The sequence below is a fragment of the Pteropus medius genome, unplaced genomic scaffold (genome assembly GCF_902729225.1).
Source record: "Pteropus medius unplaced genomic scaffold, Ma_sr-lr_union100, whole genome shotgun sequence".
In the NCBI taxonomy this organism is placed as follows: domain Eukaryota; kingdom Metazoa; phylum Chordata; class Mammalia; order Chiroptera; family Pteropodidae; genus Pteropus; species Pteropus medius.
The window spans coordinates 5734376-5758210 of NW_024349225.1; the positions used below are offsets into that span (position 1 = coordinate 5734376).

At 37.9% G+C, this 23835-nt stretch overlaps 1 protein-coding gene across 7 annotated transcripts in view; it reads left to right on the forward strand.

Annotated features, from left to right (window-relative positions):
* Positions 1-23835, forward strand: part of NMNAT2 (nicotinamide nucleotide adenylyltransferase 2) — a 137975-nt gene that overhangs the window by 8611 nt on the left and 105529 nt on the right. For all 7 annotated transcript variants that reach the window (XM_039881278.1, XM_039881280.1, XM_039881282.1 and 4 more), the window contains one exon: positions 20031-20175. In XM_039881278.1, coding sequence (XP_039737212.1) covers positions 20031-20175 — 145 coding nt within the window. The remainder of the gene's footprint in view (positions 1-20030; positions 20176-23835) is intronic.

Below are 23835 nucleotides of genomic sequence, written 5' to 3' on the forward strand. Positions count from 1 at the left end.
TCTTCTGAAGGGCCATCCTGGTTCTTGCTGCCTATAATCTGTGACAATTGGAGATGATTCCATTTAACGATATGGTTCAGGGAGGCTGGTATACACCATGAGAAACTTTGCATTGACCTTTTAAAGACAAATATTCTCAAAAACAAAATGTGTCACTTGAATTTGACCTGTGGGTACAAAATGTAAAGTCATCCTACTGTTACCTGTTTTGGTAAAAGTGAAAACACCATTTAAAACAAACCAGTACGAAACAGTACAGTCCAGACCGTTGTTAACTTCTGTATACGCTGAAGAAAGTCCTCTTTTACCCCTCATGTGACCTTAAGATAACCAGGAACCTTCTAAGTAAATTGAACAATCTCTTGTAAGTTCTCATTCATTCAAACCTGATGTTCCATTGGGCAATACTAATCATGTTTTCTTTACTGAAACTATTTTTACCTTGAATCCATTGACATTTTATTTTTTTTCTATTACTTTAACCTCGTTTTTAATTCATTATAATATTGTGACTCTAGTGATACTTAATTAAAGCTTGGCTATAAAAATTCCTTAAATGGAAATATAATGACAGTACTTCGTCACTTATTGGATGTGAAGGAGGGAGAGATAGAAATCAAGAAGACCCCAGGTTCCTGCTTTGGAAACTGGATGAAAATAGAGAATATAGGAGAAGAAATAATTTGGAGAGATGTATAAATGTGGAGATAGTAAATTTGTTTTGGACACGTCGAACTGCAGTTGTCTGGGGTTGAGAGAACATGTAGATCTGGAGAACTTGAGAGCAATCTGAGCTAGAGTTGTACATTCAGGAGTCATCAGCATATAGATGGTAATTAAAGATACTTGAGCTGTTTCAGAAAGCTTGCCTATAAAATGACGGTTATAAGAAGTTTTGTCTTATAAGGCAGTGAGAGGCTTCAACAGGAAAGGATCAGGATACAAAATTAATATTTTCTCTTTCTGAAAATACAAATTAGATGCATCCTTCTTGTGTTCTGTCTGTGTTCTGTCACTCCAAAACATAGTGGTGTGAAACAGTAACCATTTTATTGTACTCATAGATTCTGTACAATAGGAATTTGGATAGGTACTTGGAGAGCTTGACTGCTTCATGATGTCCAGAGTGTCAGATGAGAAGACTTTTAACAGCTGATGCTTACTTGAGTGGTTGGGTATTTTTTTTTCACTCACCTGTCTAGGCTACAGGGACAAAGGCTGGACACTCCTTAACAATGACTTCTCCATGTGGTTTGGATATCCTCACATCATAGTGGCCTCAACGTAATCTGACTACTTACATGGCAGCCCAGGGCTTCAGTAGTGACTATTCCAAAGACAAAGCAGAAGCTACATGCACTTTTATCAGCTAGCCTCAGAAATCACATAATGTCATTTCCATCTTAGTCACAAATCTACCCAGATTGGGGAATGCAGAGGCTAGACTCATCTCTTAATGGGAGGAGTAGCAAAGAATTTGTGGCCGTAATTTAAAACTGCCACAATACATCTTCTCCTTTGCATTGTGCTGTATTCTGTATAAATTCCTTATTATAATTTCAATTCAGTAATTCTTTTTTAATTAAATAGATGGGGGAGCTCCCTTCACACAGTGTATATGTGTATCAATTCATCAGAATGTACACTTTAAATATCTTACATTTTTGTCTATACTTCTAATAAACCTGAAAAAAAAATTCGTTCGTGACTTTATCCAGTTTAGAATTTATCTCATTATTAGTTATTTTTTATCACAGTGTCTTTTTTCTATGCAGTTATTTTCATATTTATCTTTCCTTTATTTATATCTTCTGTGTTTGTTTCTTAAGCTTTGATTATTTAGATATTTTATTTCTTTATCTCTTTAAATCTATCTATTTTAAAGTCATTTACAGACTGCTTTCCAATCTGAACTTCTGTTCCAGTAGAAATGGATCATCCTGAGGAAATAGAAGATTTCTGTAATATATTACATATACGCTTATATAAAAACCCTCCACCTAATGAATAGAGAATTCACATTCTTCTCAAACACACATCAAACATTTATGAAAATTTGACCACTTGTTAGGCTAGATATTTCAATGAAACACTACAGTACAGATCACATTCTCAGATCAAAATTGAGTTAAATTAGAAATTCCCATGTTTAAAAACTGAAAAACACATTCCTAAATAACTCATGATTTAAATTTAAAATTGAAAACAATTTAGAAAAGAAAAAGAAAATATTTCATGGCAAAACTTGTGTAATGCAAGTAAAGCAGTCATTCTAAGGAAATTTATGGTACTAAATGTATGTATTAAAAATTACTTAGAGTGAGACAAACATTTATGCCAAGGAACTAGGAAATTAATAGTGTCAACCCCCAAAATGTAGGTCGATCGACAAATTTTTAAGGCTGTTTTTTTGAAGAGGCCAATAAAATAAACTCTATCAATCCCTGTTGAAAAGAAAATAGCATAATAAGCAATATTAGAAATTCAAAGGGGTTATAATTAAAGATACAGTACAGTCGAGTCGAGAATATCATTAGTTATACTATAAAATTTAGAATATGTCAGTAAATTGAAAGCAGGTGAAATTGACAATTTACCAAGAAAATATAAATTAAAATTTTCACTCAAAAATAAATAGAAAATTTGAATCAATCAGTCATTAACAAATAGATCAATAGTCAAAAATCTCCCAATATCCTCTTCCCATCCTTCCCCCATCCCTTGCCAAAGAAACCATGCCAATACGGTCTTAAAGGTAAGTTTTACCAAATTTAATGGAGCAGAAAATCCCATTTTATACAAATTGTTCCAGATAATGGGAATAAAGGCAGCTTATTTTATGAAGCTACTGTAATCTCAATACCAAAATAAGAAAAGAACTCGGTCAGGCAAAGAAAATTACAAATGAATCTCATTTTTTATACAATAATATAAAAATCCAAAATTATGAAATCAAATCCAACAGATTATACAGTAAAAATATATCAAGCACAAATAAAGTTTACCTCAAATGTAAAGAAGGTACTACAATTTAAAATCTATCTGTGACCTTACCAGATTAATGAAAAACCCATATGCTCATCTCAATGAATACAAATAAAAAGTCAAGAACCATAATTAAAAACAAAATGTTTTAGCTGACAAAGAATATTAATGTGATGGGATTATACAGAAAGAGTCTATAACAAACATTTAATTACAAGACTATAAAAGCATTCACATTAGGGTCAAGAACATGACAAGCCTGTTGCAACCTCTACAATTAAACATTATCCTCTAAGTTCTAGTCCTTGTATTTAGAGAAAAAAGGTATTCGATGATTAGCAAAGAAGAGTACAAAATATTTGCAGACAACATCATTTTTAGTTGGATCTCCAAGAGGCTTTTCAAGAAAAAAAAAAAATAGACTAAGTGTTGAGCAATGTTGCTAAATCATGATCAATGTGAAAAGTCAAAAGCAATCCTAATATGCCTGAGTAATAGGTAATCTATACACTTATGTAATGGGGGAGGGAATCCCATTTACAATCGCGACAGAAATAACAATACACCTAGGAATAAATCTGGCAAAAATGTGCAAGATCTTTATGGTTAAAATACCAAAGGGGGAGGGAGGAGATTATAATAAAAAGTACATAATTCTAAATATACAAAATAGAAAATCAGTTCAATAAGGATTATGATTCTCCACAATTAAATGCAATTTCAATCAAAATCTCAAGATTTTTTCTGGAATTTGACAAACCAATTCTAAAGTTAATTATAAAAAGAAAAGGTTTAAGAAGAGCCAAGACAATTCTAAAGAACCAGGAAAGTGTGATTTATCATCCCATATAGGAAGATTCCTTCTAGTAATTAGTGCAGTGTTGTATTATAAAAAGGAACGCTAAGGCACACATGAATATGGGCCCTTGACATATGATAGAGGAAATATTACAAACCCGGCGAATTTAGGGGCTACTGACTTTCTGTACTGAAAAAACAAAACTAGATCCCTATCATACTTTATGCCAGCAGTTCTCAAAATTTTTCATCTCAGACATTTTTACACTTAAAAGTTATCGAAGATCCCACAGAGTTTTTGTTTCTGTGAGTTATAGCTATTGATATTTGCCATATTTTATGGTGTGAATGTTTGTGTCCCTGCAAAATTTATATGTTGAAATACTAATCCCCAAAGGTGAGGACATTAGTAGGTGAGGACTTTGGGAGGTGATCAGATCATGAGGGTGGAGCCCTCATGAATGGGATTAGTGTTCCTGTGAGAGACCCCATAGCCTCTAGAACTGTGAGCAATAAATTTCTGCTGTTTATAAGTTACCCAATCAGTGATGACATCATCACATGTCACGTAGCCTCTGGAAAATTCCACTGCTCACAAGAGGAAAGCGATAAAAGCAAATAATGTCTTAGTATTATTACAAAAATAGTTTTGACCTTGCAAACCTGAAAGAGTCTTGGGACTCCCAGTTATTCCCACACTGCAGCTTGAGAGCTACTGTTATAAATTAAACTCTGACGAATTAAAAATCTAAACCTGGAACAAAATAACTATAACTATTAAAGAAATTATAGGTGAACACATTTCGATCATAGGGGAAGGAAGAATTATTTAAATGTGACATCAAAAGCACAAATTATGAGGGAAAAGCATAATGAATTTGAACACTGCAAATTTAGTAATTCCATTTAATGAAATATCCCATAAACAATATATAAAAGAAAGCTACAGTCCGGGATAAGATAATTGTAACATATATATCAAATGAAAGATTCATATTTGGACAATATAAATTACTTTTATAAATAAGAAAAAGACAACCTAATAGAAAAATAGATTTAAAAAATACACTCGACCTCCCTAGTAATTAAATGTAAATTAAAGCATCCATCAGATTGGGAGCAAATTCTGAATCTGGCAATACCAAGTGTTGGCTATTGTATGGAAGTAGGAAATCTTACCTATGCTGGCGGAAATGCAAATTGGTACAACTGCTTAGGAGAGAAATTTGGAAATAACTTTGTCCAGTTGAAAATACATTCTATGATCCAGAAACTCCACCTATAGATACATAATTCAGAAGAAATATTGAAAAATGCATAAGAAAACATTCATTCATTCATTCACTGAATAAATGTCAATTTCCTGCCTGAACCAAGAATCATAATAGGACTATGGGAATAAAAGGTGAACAAGACAGCTCTCATGAAACTGAGACAGTCTTATGGGTAAATACACATATGCACACATATTCAGGGAGTGATGAGTACCTTGAAGCAAACTTAAACAGTAAAGAGATGAGGGCCGAAAGTGCTTTTTTAGGTAAGATGGACAGGGAAGGTCTTCCTGAGGTGAATTTGAGGACAGACTTAGAGAAATGAGGGAGCAAGCATGATAGACATTTCAGTTCTGAGGAAAGTACATTTCAGGCAAGATAGTATGGCAAATGCAAATGCTCTCAGGCAGACATGAGCTTGAAATGTTGGAAGAAAGACAGAAAGCCCATGAGGTAAAGTGGAGTTGGGGAGTGGGTAAGATATGAAGCTACTGCAGCAGTAGGAAAGAGATGTTAGTGGCTTGGACTTGTTTGAAAGTGTTGAAAAAGTGGTTAGATTCAGGATACAGAATAGACACTTTGGTGTGAAGTGTGAGAGAAAAGGTACAAGGATGACAGAGGTTTTTGGCCAGCCACTTAAGCCTGGTGCCTGGAGATGCCATTTACTGAAATAGAGACAAGGGGTAGGAAAGGATAGCTATTACAATATTGTTTGTACTAATAAAATATTGAAAACATCCCCATGAATGAATGATTGAATAGGGAACAGACAAACTATGGTATATTCATTCAATGAAATACTGTACAGAAATTAAAACAACTAATTGACTCTATATCAATACGTGGATAAGTCTTAAAACATTCTGTAACATCAAGTTGCAGCATATTCAGTATGACACTATTTATAAGCACTTTGAAAACAAATACCAGACTTTTTTGGTGACAAATATATCACTTTTTCTCTATTACATACATATATATGTATATTACATAATATATCACATATAATATATAACGTGTATTTATAGTATGTTATGTGGTATGTCAGCAGAGCCGCTGCCTTTAAAATTGCTTGATTAATGCACCAATCAGGGATTTTCTTTTGATACTCTAATAACTAGTTCTCTTAAAAGTTCATGTCCTTTAATATAGCAAATGGTGTTCTAAGAAGTTTCTCTAAAGATCTTGTAATCATTGTGTGAGTTGTGTGGGAAAAGAAAAAAAGCTGTGTGAGGTTAAAACACATGGACAAAATATCTAGGTACTAGTCATATGTGAATGAAGCTGCTCATCTGTCAGTCTCCCTCTGGTCACAGGGTCTGAGCTCACAGAAGAAGACTCTTTGATGTCTTACTTGTGCTAAGCAAGATCAGGAAACCATTGAGGAGGAACTAGGTCAGCTGCCTTCCACTGCTTATCACAGTCGTCAAAGCAAATTTCTTAGGCTTAGAAGTTACATGCCTTTTAAATGGATTCTCTTCTTTTTTTGTTCTCTGTTCTTCTATAAAAATCAGAAAGGCATTTGCTAATTCCACTTTCAAGTAACATCATACTGTGTGTGTGTGTGGGGGGAAGCTGATATTTCTCAACTTATTATTTTTTGGTTTGCATATCTATCATTTATTGGACAAATGCTTCGCATGTATAAGATTTTAAAATCCAGGTTGAGTACAAGATTTTAGAATCAAAATTAAGAACTTTGGTAAGAAACTAAACATGAAAAAGAATAGAAAATGTTAGAATATACTCCCCAATCCTCCTGCTTCTTGATCTTGGTCAGGGTGAAATCACTATTCAGTGGTGAAGACCACATCCTGTTACCATGGAAATGACTGTACTGTCACAAATTTAGTACTGTGACTTCATGGTGAAGAACAGATGGTCTGGAATAGAATAAAGACCTAGGGTTAGCAAAATTGTTTGGGGAACGAGCCATCTTAGATCCTTTTTGAGAGTCAGTAGGAACATAAATAATAAGCAAAAACTTCACTGTAGCTTCACAAAAGCCACTGAGCAAGAAGGAGCTTAGCCAAGGTAAAACTGCAAAGGTCTTTTCTAATGAGAGAAAAACAAACATTTTGCTGTAGGATGAAGCACAGGTAAGAATATGATACAGCTTGCAATAAGTCTTTATCACCTTTTCACCACGAGCCTCGCACTTGACTGCTTTTGAAGTTAGTGATATCTAGAACCCTTCAGGCCAGCGGTTAGGCCCACATGTGCCACATTTTTTACACTGTCCCATTTTTAGGTATGCCCAGCTTCAGTGTTAGCTTGATTTCAGCATCCTGGGTCGTTTATTTCCAAACAGCATCCAGAACACAGGCTTGGATAGTTGGGCTGCTAGGAGTAGGGCCTGCTGTAGGGGTGTGTATATAGCTAACTCATCTCACCCCTGAGCGGTTGCAGTCCAGACCCAGTTTTCCAGCCATGTTGGCACTCTGGAAATCAGTCTCTACTGATAGGACAATAAAACCAAGGCATCTCCAGCAACTCAAAAATTGACCAAAAGTGCTAACTTTTAGAACTGTCAGCCTGGTATCTTTCTATCCTGATATCGGTCCCTTAAATGCCAATGAAATCTCCCAAGCTTACAAATGCCACTAAAATCATTCATCCTTAGAAACACAGTAGAGGCAACAGGAGATTTCCTAGTACATTGCCCTCTGGGTTTGATTATCAAGTAAATTAAGCAACAGAAGCTAATATAGCGTGGCAGCCTAAAAAAATTTTTTTTGTTTTGAAATAGCTAGATTTACAAAAGAGTTGCAAAGACAGTACAGAGAGCTCACGGATATCCTTCACCCAGCTTCCCCTAATATTAACATGTTATATAACCATAGTATAATGATTGACACTGTGAAATTAACATTGATCCAATACTATTAACTAAACTACAGACTTCATTATGATATCACCAGTTTGTCCATTAATGTCTTTTTTTGGTTCCAAGATCCAGTCCATGTCACATTTAGCCATCACGTCTAAGTGCCCTTCAGCCTGTGATAGTTTCTCAGTCTTTCCTTGTTTCTTAGGGCCTTGACAGTTTTGAGGAGTACTAGTCAGGTCTATTGTAGAATAACCCCAAATTGATTTTTTTCTGATGTTTTCTCATGATTAGACTGAGTTCATGGATTTTTGGAAATGATCACGTTGGTGATATACCCTTCTCATCGCATCATGTCAGCAGTACATGACATCAACATGACTTATGACTGATGACATTAACTGATAACATTTGAGGACTTGGTTAAGCTGGTGGTGTCTTCCAGGTTTCTGTAGTGTAAAGGTCCTATTTTTCCCTTTCTACTTCTATTTGTTAGAAGAAGTCAGTGAGTCCAATCCATACTCAAGGAGAAGGGAATTAGACTTCATCTCCTGAGAGGATGATTATTCAAGACTTTGTGGACATACGTTTAAACCACCACAATATTTAATAAATATTATTTTGGTGAGATACTTTGAGGCTATGCAAATATTTTGTTTCTCCTTAGTGAAACAAAATAATTTTAGGGGATCTGGCTTGCAGTTATCACGATGGTGCTCGAATAGGGATTTTCAGTTTCCCTGATTCCTTCTACACTTGTTTGGAATTCTTTGTAAAGTAAATCAAGTCTCCTCCTCTCTAGTTTACTTACCTATGTCAGTATAAACTCATGGATAACTATTTTCTTCTTTGAATTATAATTCAATACCATAATTATTTTGTTTTTCAAATTGTTCCAGCTTTGGCCATGGAAGTAGTTTTAGGTTGGCTTCTGTGTCCTTTTGATATGCCCTATTCAGGAGTTAACATTGCAGGCCAGCAGCCGCTATCTTTAGAAGGGTCTGCTTGCAAAGTTGCCCTTGGCTGGCATCTGGGAACCTGGCTTAAGAAGAGTTCCCCGCACTAATATGGAAAGGTCCCCATACCAGGGAGGTTGTTTTGCCAACTTACAGCACCAAACACCTGCTTCCTTCTGAGTTTCTGGGATTTTGGCAGTTGCAGGGCAAGGAATGCCTACATGACTAGCCCTCCCCCACCAAACCTTAAACTCTGAGTCTCCAATGGGCTCTCTAGGAGAAACGTTACACATGTGCGTTGCATTTTCCCTGTTAGAAAAGGTCACACACGTGATAGGTCCCCTCCGGGGCTGGAAGGGGAAGTATAGAAAGCCTGTAAGTAGATTTCCCCAGACTCTGCCCAATGTCCTTTTCCCTTAATGATCTGCTGTGTAGCCTTATTGTGTCACTGAAAAAAAAAAAAATTAGCCATTAATGCAACTATATGCTGAGCCCTGTGTGTCCTAGCATAGCACAGAATGTGCAATCTTGTAATGATCTTGGATATGCCCCAAACACGCCTCATCTCTTTCTTATTTATTTATTTATTCATTCATTCATTCATTTATTCATTTATTCATTTATTTTAGCATTCCCTTACTTTATGGCACTATAAGAAGCTCCAGACTTGTATTTTCCTTGTCCCAATTATAGAATCAGCCATTTCTTCGAGGAGCCTTGGTTTCTTTTACTGGAGGATGATATTTAGAGAACAAGATCTGAGTGCTCATTGCTAATGGAGTGTCGTTGCTTCTAGGCCCTTTTAGCAGATAGACAAGGGAAAGTGTGTGTGTTTACTAACCCACGTACATACAAATCTATATTTATTTCTGTTCTTTGCACCTGTGTATACAAATACGCATAGTAAATTCATAAGATTATAGTAAACTTTAATCTAGAACCACAAGGTACATTCTAGCCATCTTTGCTTATTTGTAACTTCTTTCTTTGACAGTTAGAAATCTGGCTTCCATTAGCTACAATTTATTTACTGATTCATTCCATCCTAGTATCCATGCAAAGTCGTTTCAGAATTGCTAATTTATACTCCTGTGAGAGACAAATTTACCAACTAAACTAAAGCATTTATGTAGCCTTAGGGTAGCCAGTCAGAACACATTTACAAAGTCACTTAGGTCAGCTCCCTCTTCCCCCACCCATTTCAGTTAGGTTATATCATCTGTTTTTTATTAGTCTGTATTCCATCCTGGGATCCCCCCACATTCTGGTTGATTTTTAAAATTTGCATATAACAAATTTTACTCTAATAATAATTTTACAATAAACTTTACAGTAAATTGTTAGAATAGGTGTACAATTCTATGGGTGTTGACAAATGCCTACAGTCATGTGCCCACCACCACGGTACCATACGGAACATTTCTGTTACCTAAAATTTGCCTCGTGCCTCTCGTTTGTAGTCAACCTATTCCCAACTCCTGGCAATCACTGATCTTTGTTTTCTGTCTCTATAGATCTGCCTTTTATAGAATACCATATAAATAGAAACAGTATGTTTTTAGGTCTGGATTCTTTCACTTAATGAATACATTTAAAGTTCACCTATTTTTTGTGTGTGTGTAAACCAATAGTTCATTTTTTAAAAAAAAATGCTGAGTAGTATTTTATTGTATGGCTATATTACAATTTATTAATCTATTCACCGATTGAGGACATTTCAGTTGCTTCCAGTTTTGGGCGATTATGAATAAAGCTATAAATATTTATATACAGGTGTCTATATATATGTTTTTAATTCACTTTCATAATTACTTAAGATTAGGATTGCTGGGCCATATCTTTAACTTTGTTAAGAAACAGCCAAACTAGCTGCATCATTTTGTATTTCCACAAGCAACAACCGAGAGTGCATGTTGCACCACATTTTAACATCATTTGGATTTATCCATTTAAAAAAATACTTTTAGCTTTTCTAATAAGTATGTAGAGGTATCTTATTGTGGTTTTCATTTGTAGTTTCCTGATGATTGCTGACTTAGAACATCTTTTCATATGCTTGTCATTTGTATATTTTCTTGGGCAAAATGTCTTTTTTTAATTGGGTTGTTTGTTTTCTTGTTGAGTTGTAAGAGTTCTTTATATTTGGCTACAAGTCCTTAGGACATGTGATTTGCAAATATTTCCCTCAACTCCATAGCTTGTCTTATCATTCTCTTAACCATTTTTTTTTTGTGTGTGTGGCAAAACCAAAGTTTTTAATTTTGATAAGTCCATTGATTATTTATTTTTCCTTTTATGGATTATGCTTTTGGTGTCAAAACTAAAAACTTATCACCAAACCCCAGATGATGGAAATTTCTGTTTTATTCTAGCAGCTTGATATTTCTACATTTTACATTGAGGTATGTGATCCACTTTGAGTTAATTTTTGCATAAGGTGTGAAATGTGTCAAGGTTCTTTGTTTTCTTTTGCTTTTTCTTTTTACATATATATATTGAATTGTTTTAGCACCATTTGTTGAAAAGATTATACCTTATCCATTACATTGACATTGTACCATGTCAAAAATCTGTTGACAGTATTTCGGTGAATCTATTTCTGAGCTTTTCTGTTCCATTGATCTGTGTGTCTATCCTTCTGTCACTTCCACCATGTCTTGATTTCTGTAGCTTCATAATAAATCTTAAAATTGATTAGCATGACTTCTCTGACTTTATATAAGTATGTACAACTTTATATCTACTTTATATAGATAAAGTGCATGTAGTATTTTTCTATACAAATATATGTATTTTATATAAATAAAGAAATAATTCTGAGTCTAATTTTAACATCTATATCATATTTGAGTCTATTGATCGCTTTGTCTGTTCAGGCTGTCAGCCTAGATATTTTAAATGCACTATTTCAAAGTTTTCAAATGCATCTAAGAGTTCAAAGAAGTTTTTTTTTTTCTTTAATGCTGTGTACACATTTAATGACTGTCTAATATAAGGTTATTCTGGCTCTTGTCAGACAGTGTTAGTCTCATGTTTGTTTCTAGCTCAGTGCATACCAATGAATACCTTAAGTAGCAGCATATGTTTAATGAGTGGAAAAGCATGTCAGACTCCTGTTAATTTGCATGTCTTGGAGTCAAGTGATAATTGTCCTGCATATATTTCTGTACTCATATTGATCAGTTTACCAATTATGTAGACAAAACTGAGCTTTTGCCGTGATAATGTTAATTGGAAAGATATTTTCATAGAAAAAAACTTTGGCTTAAGCTATTTAATAACTTGAAATGTTGATTAATATGTCGAAAATGACATAGTGCCAGCTAATGAGTAGCAACTGACCTAATATATAAATTTTTATTTGCATCAAATGAAGACTAAATAATGATATATTAGCTATACAAAAGAAGTGCTTCTAGCAGTTTAAATAAAAGAGTGAGAGAATTAAAATAATCTGCACCGTAACATTCTCATATTGTAAGCGAATATATTGTTTCGATATTGTCTTTGTCAGCCCAGTTTTAACAGATTATTAACAAAGTGTGGTATTATAAACTTTAAAAAAGTATTTTGTACTAACTAGTATTTTTCCCAGAATTACATTTTAGGGTACACTGTTGAATAATGGACAATCCAATATTAGATTTGGAGTCAAAAACAAATTGATTATTTAAAATAAAAAGCAATAACAACAGCTCATATTTTAGGCAGTCTCAAAATCAAATTAAATTAACAAGTGACAGAAGCAAAAGGAACTCTATTGCCCTCTTTCCCTTATTCAGAATTAGCAACTTCAACCTGTCCTCTGAACAGATGCAGCCCTCCTATGTACCATAAGGAGGCAAGCCGATGATCTATAACGGCACTAGGGCACCTGGCACAGGAAGTAAGTGGGACCTGAAATCCATCTTTTCTAATTTACGCAGAGCTGTCAAATGGGGTATTGGTAGCCCTTGTTTAAGAATCCTTTCCTTTGCCAGGTCTGTTATATTAGCCAAGTTACATATAGCTGCAAGTCACAGAACATGTGAAAAGAATGGCTTACACAGTTAACACATTTATCTGGAGATAGATGGTTCTAGGGTTGGGAAGTGGCTTGATGATACCATTAAAGACCGTTTTTTTCCTTCTTTTAATTCTTCCACTCTGACCTCCTTGAGTATTGACTTTTCATCCTCAGATGGTCATGTCATGGTAACAAAATTGCTGCTGCAGGTCCAAGATCACATCTTCATACAATTGTCTTAAACGCCCACCTCTGTTTTTATTACAATAAAAATCATTCTCAGAAGTAAATCCCTCCTCCCACCCCATCCAACTTACCCTCATGTATCATTGGCCAGAACTGGATCACATAGCTACACTGGCTTCAAAGAGAACATGTCACAATCAGTCACTAAAGAAATTACTTATCCATCACATTGTGAAATTGCCTCCTTTTATGTAGCACATTTAATGTTAATACATATTATGGCTCCTACATTTTTCCAGAGAGGCTGGGGGAGCAAAAGACCCATAATGTCTAATAATACAAAGTTCGATTACTTCAAAGTACCTTTTCAGTGCCACTGATATGAGGGAATGAACCCTCTATTATACATTAATGCCACCAGACCTGGCAAAAGTGGGGGAAGCTCTACAGTCTCTCTAAGAAAGTGTTTCCTCTTCCTCACAATTCCCGAGTCAGGTCCCAGTCACCCAAGGGACAGAGGCCTGTCTTCCTTTAACCAGACACTGAAGTGTCCTCCAGGCAGAGGGAATAAAGAGCAGAGCCAACTCCTTTTAGTTCCCCCAGATGACTTTTTATCCATCCTTCCCTCTCCCAGGCCACTGCTGAGCAGCTATTTGTATATCCCATGGCCCTGGTGGAGATGGCTCTTCCTGTCCTCCAAGCAAAAGCCCTTGCCTATCTGCACCTTACAGTAGGATTGCCTGAGATGATAGGAAGTGTGAGAGCCCAGAGGGGGCTGTGCGGAAGGTGGACACAAACACCAGGGACCTCTGCAGGGGAGGTGTCCCATTCACCATAAGTCACAACCAGAACCCTCAAAGAGTGTCCTGTCTTCAACATAACCTTAGAACCAAAACTTAGTCTCTCACACCATAGTCTTTCTCTATGATAAATAATGAGAACTCGACCAGACTTTACTACAATACGAAAGCATCAAGCCAAGATTATTTACAAAATGCCAAATTTTATGTACCCAGTATAGAGACTGAATCCACTTTGCTCCTCAGCTGCACTGCCAGGCCACCCAGATTCTACCTCTCAGGGTCGAGTGGCTTAGAAAGAACAAAAAAAGACACCTCCTCCTCTGGGGAAAGCAAGGATCTTCATGACTGGGCCATATGGGCTTTGTGTTCAGATTTAAAATAGCATGCCTGTCGTCCTTGACAATATGAATTCCTCAGTTATCCCTCATTCTTAAGCCAAAGCCATTTCTGTAGCCAGCAGCATGGAATAGGACACTGGAATTTGGAATCAGGGTTCTGAGCCAGCCAGTTACTAGCTGCAGCCTTGAGGAAGTCACTTAAACTCCCTGAGCCTTGCTTTCTTACCTCATATGAAAAATCCATAGCAGGGCCTGCAAATACTTAGCTCACAGAAACATTATTGGAAAGATCAAATAGAGCACTGTGGGCTCTCCATGGCTCTACTCATGTAAATAATTGTCAGATCAAGTTCTTAATAATAATAACAACTTACTATTAATTCCAATTCTGCTCTGCTATTCCTTTGTAGAACCCTAGGGTTCTCTGCTCATCTTTCTCTCTCTCTTTTCCTAGTCATCAGCTATCATTCTGCTTGATTCATCCTTCCCACCATCTCCCTTCCCCTACTCCTGAAACACGCGCAACCTATAATTCTTTCTATAATTATTCTAATTCCTGTCAATCAGTTTCTTATTCATTGCATATTTACATTTTCAAAATAAGTGCATTTACATATAATTTGCTCTTGCCTAACAAAAAGTAGGTACAGTTAGATACAGCATTTAAGGGGGTGTGTCAGTTAGGTTTCAGTTCAGGAAACAGAAACAACTCTAGGTATTTCAAGCAGAAAGAGATTAAAAACAAGGAAGTAAATGCTCACAAAATTCATTGGAAGAGCTAAAGCAACTGAAGTCAGGGGCCACCAGTAGGCTCTAGTTTTCCAGGGTACACCAGGGCAGCCATAGTCCAGAGGTCAGCTGCCAAACAGTCTCTCAACAGCCATGACTTTGGTGTCTAGAATTTGGGGACTACTGGAAGGTGAGTTTTGACTTCAAACACATATCAGGAGTGTTGCTTAGCAGCAAGAACAAAGGCAAGATGGCTTTAAACTCATTTCGGCCTTCCAAATCTCACACAAGGGCATCCCCCTGGTAAAATTTAATTAGTATCTGGCAATCTAGCTGCAAGGGAATCCGATAAATGTGATTTCTACCTTTCTAGGCCTTAGTGTTCAGGAATATGCATAGAAGGATTTTGGAATAGATGCTTACTTCCAGCTGGAGATAACCTGCTCAGGGGAGTGACTTTACTCCTTACAGAAAGAACGCAGCCATGGTCTAAAAAAGAGGCCGAGAGGAGAGGGAAAGAAGAGTAGCAAGTCTTACATATGCAAACTAATGCAGAGCCAGACCTCTGTCTGGCCCATGAACTCCAGGAGGCAATGTTCCTCTGCCCTAATCATCCTAGGGCCAGGTACCAGGCAACTGGGAACCACTCCTATAGCCCAAAGCCCTCCAAAATTATTCACATTAGCCAGTCATAAACTGTTTACCCTGCCGTGTCTTGCCTTTCCTGTGGAAACTCAGATAAACCCATGGCCTAAGCCCTCCCTCCACTCCTGTCTTCTGCCTCCTGACCACCGTAGAGCTCTTTCACGTGGCCCTGCATGAAGTGGCATGCCTCCCGGCTCCTGTTAGCCTCACATGGCCTATAAGGATAATGAACTTTGCTTTCCTGAGCCTCTGCTGGGCCTCCTCTTGTAGCCTCACTTGGCTGACCATGTCATAAAAGAACCCCAAACTATTTCCCAAACACATAAATCAATAGTTCTCTATTTGGCTTAAGCTAGTTTAAATGCCTGCTATGGATTTCTGAAATAGTCCTGAGTAATATAAGCAACTTAAAAAGTTTAAAACTATATAGCTAGCAACCTTGAGCAACCTCAATTCCAGCAACAGAATGAATATGGGTTTTGAAGAGTAAAGCTTGTGGGTCCAAATGGTGCAAATTTTTCTTATGCTTTTATTTCCTCTGAAATTAGTTATTACTGACAAGTATTTAGAGTAGCTCAGCTGCACGACTGTTATTTTCTACATCTCATAAATTTTGGGAGTCATAAGATTAAAACAATTCTAGGTTAGATCTGACTTAACGAAATTGTGAGATATTGACGTAATGAAAAAAAATTTGTATTTTAAGTTCCCTATTTTTTAACACTCCCTTGAGCCAAATATGTTTTCCATTTGGGTGACTTAAAAGAGAGAGGCAGAGATATTTTCAGATGTCAATTCAGGGAATAATTTTACTTCTTATCAATTATACTTCGAAGTCTGTTAGAACTGATTTTCCTATCTCTTTCTGCTCTTGAGAGAACTTTATAAGTAGTGAGCTCTTCAGTCTCAAGAAAATAATGATTTGCACACACACCTCCCCCCTGTATCTGAAAGAAACTGTAATGAATAAACCAGCACATATCTGAGTGAGCTGCAGAAATTAATTTTCGATGGTATACAGTGCTTCTTGGTTATAAAGACCTGCGTCCTTTTTTCCTTTCACCGTGGTGCCAGCAGTATTGCCATGTTTATAATTGATAACCAGGTTTTACATTTTGGAAACACCTTTCATTTGTGAAATATGATTTGTATAATTAGAGAAATTATAAATCTACGTGAGATTTGGGGTATTTAGGGCTGAGGGAAGGAGGATCTTGATCTAGGGACAGTCTTCACGGATGTAAAAATATTTGCTTGGGGGGAAGATGGGAGAGTAATGCTAATCATTTTAGCTGTATCCCTGAAGATGTTTATCCTGAAGAGAAGTGGAGAAAGCAAAGGAGAGAGAACTATGCAAATGTGGGAAACTGTAGTGAGTCCCAAAGAGTCCTGATTTTCTCAGAATAACATTTTTTACCAGGATAACATAAAATATACAATATCTGACTTAATTCCAGGAACAAAGGAAGCCACATCTATGTGTGTACCTTTTTGCTCTTTCTGTAAAATATGATCCCTAATATTTTTTGGAACCCAGTTAAGTAAACATGCAATGGTTTTACCCTGATTTGTGATGCAAATAGATAATTAATCAGGACTAGGTAAATAGGGAGATAAGTGAGCATACATACCCACACTGCTAGACTTTACATATGCACATTTCAAATCAGACCCAACAGACACTTAAGCCTGCCCATCAGAACAGATATTTACAATAGGGGAAGTTCTGGGTCAGACTCTGATTCGAGCCATTTGGAAACTGAATTGGCTGTAGCAGATTGCAAGTGGGAGAATGGCTCTGGGTCTTTTTCAGCCTAAAGCAATTACCCAGCTGTTGGAAAGTTGAAATATTGGACCAAATTATATTACCTAAGTTAAAATAAGCACCCCTGAGAATAGCTCACTATATATATTAAGGTACATGTATTATGTAAGAGTTGATATTTCTATTTCTATACCTTATGAGTCAGCCTTGGAATCTTAAATGAAAATAAATTTGCTGTTAGTATGTTTTTGACTATTTGTTTTCATTGGTTGATATAAACACTATTAGCATATTCCCAAAGCCATTACCCTCTAAGTTTGGAACTTCCAGAAACATTCTCAACAAAGCTATCAGTAGAGAAATATAAATACTTAAAAAAAAATGTGTGTCTTGTATGTAACAACTGTGGAGTTTGACCTAAAGCTGATAATGTGCTTTAAAAAAAGTCATTTACTCACAAATGGTCTTATTTAATCCATATAGTACCTCTTACAGCACACAGAGCACATAATATAGAATTTCCAGTTGACAAAATAAATTCTTAGCAGTAAATGACTTCCCCAAAGCCATACAATTAGCAAGTGACACATACCTTCACTTCCTTCAGGCCCATGCTCAGATACATTCCTATCAGAGGGGCCATCCCTGATCACTTCAAATAAAGGAGGGTTTCCCTTTCATTATGGTATCTATTACCATTAGGTTTATGGTCTGTTTTTCCCCTTCTGATTTCAACCAGGAGCTTTGTTTTGTGCACAGCCTCTAACTCAAGGGCCTGGCACATAGCAGACCTCAATAAATATTTATTGGTTAACTATAATTATGTCAATTGTCCAGCCAGTATCAGAGTTTCATACCAAAGTCAGCCTCCCTTCAGCATTTTACCCTTTCTACCCCACTAATTTGCATCCCATGTCAGAGAAGATACAAACCCCATTATCAATATACATCAATTCTTAGGACTCTTGTATTTAAATTAGAAATCGTATGCATATTAGGGTTGATTTGCTACTCAGCCTAATTTAACAAATAGTTACTGCACACCTATGGATAAGAAGCAATGACGAACCTACTAATATAGGGTAGCAATTTACCCCCAAATTTTGAAGCTCAGGAAAAGTAAATATCTGTACTTGTAGATTTCTACGTTCAGATTATTATGTACACCTAAGACTAATACAATGTTATATGTCAATTAAAACTCAATTTTTAAAAAAGGCCATTAAAAAGAGAAGAATTATTAGGTCTCTCTCACGTATCAGAATAGAACTCTTAGTCACCCCTCAAACTTTCTTTTCCCATCTTAGTCTCAGTCCACTCATTTGCTTAAACCAAATTTCTAAACATTTTCCTAGATTTCTCTTTCCCTCATCCTCCAAATCCAATCTATCTGCAAAGACTACAAATTTTTTACAAAACTTATCCTGAGACCATTTGCTTCTTATCAACTTCACCTCTATGAATCCTAGTCTGAGGACCACTCCACTTGCTGAGGCTACAGCAGAATTTCCTAAATGCTTTCCCTGTTTGCCTTCCTGCTTTCCACCTAGCAGCCAGAATGGTCTTATAAAAGCGTAAACTCCTCTAAATTATTTTACTTAGAAAACATCCAAACCCTACCCTAGCCTATGAGCCCTACCGATTAGGTCCTGATCACAAGTCGGATATTCTCTCTTACGGTTCTCTCTTTCATTCATGTAGTCTAGTCACGCTGGCCTCCTTTCATTTCTATGAGCACGATAAACCCTTCCCTGTCCCAAAATATTTGTGCTAGTATCTCCTTTTCATTTAGGTCTCAGTTTAAATTTTATCTTCCCAGAGAGACCTCCTCTAACTACTCGATTTAAAGTGGTTCCCTTTCCTCCATTCATCCTTCATTATGTCAGAGTTGCATTCACTTATTGTGCTTTGCACAACTGCTATCTAATTTTTTCTTCTCCTTTGTTTCTTGTCTATCTCCAGTAGAATGAATGAAAACTCAATAAAGACTTTGCTTTATCAGCCAGTTTATAACAGAGTCTAACACGCGGTGAGCACTCAAGAAACACCTGAATGGCCAAATCCTTGCCTCATCTTTGAAAGCTTATGTAAGATCACAATCATTTTCTAATATGGTTTTAGTAAATGCCCCATCCATGTTCTCTCAATTCTTGCTTCAACCCACACACACAAAAGACCAATATACCAGGGAGAAGGATTGAGGTTACCCCTATTTCTTGGCAACCACTAGGCCAAGATCTGGACTCAGTTCAAGAGTTCAACCTCATTAGATAAGGGGAGGAAAAGAAAGACAGAAATGAATATTCCTGAAATGAACAATTGTCATTTCTCACTTAAAATTTTGAGGAAGGAAACATTTTTAAAAATCAAACACTTTTGGAGCTGGAAATCTTAGAAGGAGCACCATTCTGTAAGTATTCTCGATTCTGTACTTGAGTTCCACGTTCTGTCTCGTAGACAAACACTAAGAAAGAGAGCGAGATGGAGTGAGGTGGGGTGGGGGCGAGAGAAAGGAAGGGTGGGGGACCGGGATCGGAGACGCAAAAGAAGCTAGAAAGAAAGAAGAACGGAGCAGAGCAATACAATCGCAGCCTCGGATCCCGCCGGAGCTGCAAGCGTTAAGGGGAGGCGGGGAATGACGCGGTTTGCGTCTGGAGCGGCTCCTTGGAGTCCACAGCATCCAACGCCGGAGCCTCGCCTTCCTTTCTCCTTCTGCAGACACATCGAGACACAAAAAGGAGGCGACCCCTGGATCAGCGCGAGGGACCCATCCGCACCATGACCGAGACCACCAAGACCCATGTTATCTTGCTTGCCTGCGGCAGCTTCAATCCCATCACCAAAGGGCACATTCAGATGTTCGGTGAGTCCTCCCGCGCACCGCGGTAGGCTGCTTCCGCCTCTCTCCGTTCCCCCGCACCTGTGTTTTCCAGGGCGGCTGAATGGGAAGGCGTGTGGCCCCTCGGAGGGGTGTTCTGGCTGAGCCCGCTGGTGGGAGGTCATCCCCTCTCTTCCGGGCTCCTGGGAGGGGACGCAGACTGCGCTTTCGAAGCGTCACTCGCTCAGGCCAGACCCGGCTCTCGGGGGAGCAAGAGGTGGGGAGGAGGGAGGTGAGTGCGTTGGTTTGGAAATGGGTAGCTGTCGAGGTTCGAGAACTGGGTGGCTGGGTGCGGTGGTTTCACATTGGCTGATGAGGATCGTGGGATGGGAAGAGGTTGGGGTGCGGAGAAGGGAGGAGAAGGTTGGAGATAACGTGCTGTTTGTTTAGAGGCGAAAAGCTCGAAGAGTTAAATGATGTGGCGTATCGGAGACACACACACACACACACACACACACACACACACACACACACACACCAGTAACAGGGATAATAAAGGTTTCATGATGGTTAGACGTAAATAGGGACGCAATGTTTGAGGGTGGTGGACGGTGTTTTGCCCGCAGGAGGTGGATGTCTGAATGAATGGGGCGGGGAGGCTGGCCAACTGGGGCTCGGCTGCCAGGACCTGCTGCCCAGGAAGGGGAGGGGGCGGGGTGGCCTCTGCGGGCGGCCCTTCTCGCCGCCGGTGTTGATGGATCGCGACCCAAGTTGACTGAGGCTCTGCCCAGGGTGGCGATGGCACCCGGGAGGGTTGCGGCGTGCCGAGTGTGTGTATGAATGTGCGTGTGCTTGTGGGGTGTGTGTGTCCGCGCGCGCGCAGGTTGGCGGGGGCGGGGTGGGGGGAAGAGCATCATCGCGCCGTTTGTTTCTTGGAGGTTCTGGGGCTTGGAGAGAGAGGAAGCGAGCGGGGGCTCCTGGATGCTAGTTTGGAATTAACAGGGGCAAAAGGAAGGTGATCGATGCCAGTTGGAGACCTCGGGCCACGGGTGGGTAAACAACGCGGCTTCGCTGCCGCTCTGGTAGGACCCAAAGGCGCGGCGGCGTGCGTATTTAGACCCTGTGGGAGACCGCGGAGGTCACTTTAGAAGCAGGATCGAGGAGAGGTTAGAAGTTGGGGGTGCTTTTTCTCTGGCACCGAAGGAAAAAGAGGAGAAGAGGAGAATGAGTGGGCTGGGGATGGACGAGTGAAGATGGGAGGCCCTGACCGGGCCGGCCAGCACGGCGCTATCCAGAGGCGGCGGTGCTGAAACGCAGGGTGTGCCGGAGCCGGCTGCGGGCACACGTGTTTACCCGGAGCCTGAGCATTGCTGAGCTCTCCTACGGCTCTTTAATGAAAGCCACATCGTATCAGCAAAGACTGGGAGAGGCATCTCACACACTAAAAATATCCCTCTTTTAAACCTAAAAAGGTGCGTTAAACTGGGCCCACTTATTAAAAATCTCATGAAGAGAATATAGAATTACTTTGAGCAGAGGGCAGATCAGGTAGGCACATTTATAGGATCTAAGGAGGGAGACTGGGAGGTAGTTATCCCTTCGTCACCATCCCTTCAGCTTTTAAAGGTGTTTTGTTAGGAACTAATGCCAATTTACCTATTAAATTAAAGACTTTTTGTTAAGCATCAAGGGTAGACCAGAGCCTCTCATCAGTCTTCTAAGGAAATATCGGTGCCTTGGGAACACTCTACTTTCACTTTATTTCGATGCTGGTGTCTCCAGCTGTGACCTTCTGTTCTTCTCTGTCCATATTCCTCTAGCCATTTTATGTTAATATACTGAATTCCTCTCAGTTGCCCAGGCAAGAATGGACTTTATCTGGAACTCTTTGGCTCTAGGAATCTTTAGTGAGCCAGCAGGCACTACTCCTTTCTTCCTGGGCTAAGGATGCAAATTAATTCTGTTTGTTTTGGATTGCAAGATTTAGACTGAGAACCAAGGATTCTATCTTGCAGCTAGAGTTTGGTAACAATCATAAAGGCTTTTGTTTAGTCAATGCCGACCTGCCAATTCTCTATGAGTCTCAAGGATAAAATATGTGGAAATAGGCATGGATTCCAGTAGAGAGGTTTAGGCATAGAATAGGTGACAGGAGAGTTTTGACAGGAGGGACTATATCCTTGTTATTGGAACTGAGGAGGAAGAGAGAATATCTGTCAATAAAGCCTTTGAGTGTCCAGTGATGTGTAATCCAGAGAATAACATGAGAGGATATAGTATGCTCGCTGTGGCTTTAAGGATCTTATAACCCAATGAAGGATTTGGCACATATACAGGTGAAAAGGGAAAAAGAACACAAGATACATAGTAAAATATTTTTTGTAGAATCTCTTATGGCAATCTCTGAGCTCATGGTAAACATTGTAATTTATTTTTGTAGTTACTGGTTTACAAAGCCATTTCATATAAGCTACATCACATTCCTGATTACAAGCTGACAAGAAAAACATCATTATCTCCAATTTTACAAATAAGAAACTAATGTTCAGAGGCTGAGGGACTTTCTTAGGTGGCTTCAGTGACATGGAGAGCGGGTAGCAGACCTGAGACTTGAAGCCCACCTTCCTGATTCCACTTGCAGAGGCCTTTGTACTGTACCAATGGCAGGAACAAGTGTCCGCTAATCTTCTGACTGAATAATTCCATGAACTCTATTTCCTTCAAACATATACTAACAGATTAGAAGTAAATTGATAATCAACTAAATGAGATTCCTAAATAAGCATTTCCTTAAGAGCTCTTTCTCATCTCTAATGAAATCGGTTATCTATGAACTGTTCTCTCCTTTTATTAAAAATTTTCCTCCCCAACAATACAGAAGTAATTAATGCAATAAAATTACAAACTTATTAAAAGATGCCTGAAATTAGAAATAAAAAAATTTAAAACACTGAAACAGAACTTGAAGTTAGACACTTTTAATAGAGTTTCTGTATTTTGAAATTCAGTTGCTTACCAAAGAAAAAAAGAGAAAGACTATTAACAAAAAAGAGAAGTGGTATTCAGAACTAAAAACTCACTATCTCTGTACAGTAGTATTTGTACAGTTCTCAATATTTGTAAAATATTTAAAATGAGTTTTTTCCCTTTATTCTGAAAGGGGAGTTGATATTACTCCTACTCGTGGCTATAAAAACATAGAAAAAAAATTGTGTAGCGATATTTGACACCTATATACTTAACTGTAACTAAAATGTTATCAGGGATGAATAAAAGGTTTTGGCAAAGTAAACCTATAAACTAATGATGTTTTATTTTGTGCGTCTGCCTCATTGCATATGAAGGTAATGTGACACTAGTTTTTTTTTAAAAAATATATAAATTCTTAGTTATTAAGCATGTAGAGATCATATTTCAGTGTAACTTTCTTTGTATTTATATTGCTATATTTGTCAATAAATCTGCCACTGGAAAATCAGATAGCAAATTAAACAGAAAGTAAGAAAGGACTGATCAGATTAGTTTTGCCATGAAAAAAATAAAGGAATTGAGAGACTTGATCACAGCAGAAATGTATCCTGTTTTTTCATAATTGCAAAATAACTGAATTTTCCAGTTTCTCTATTTCAAAATATTTTGCTTTGAACAATTGGGTCTTTAGAAAAGAGACATGATCCAATTCCATTTCTCTTGAAGGGTAATGAA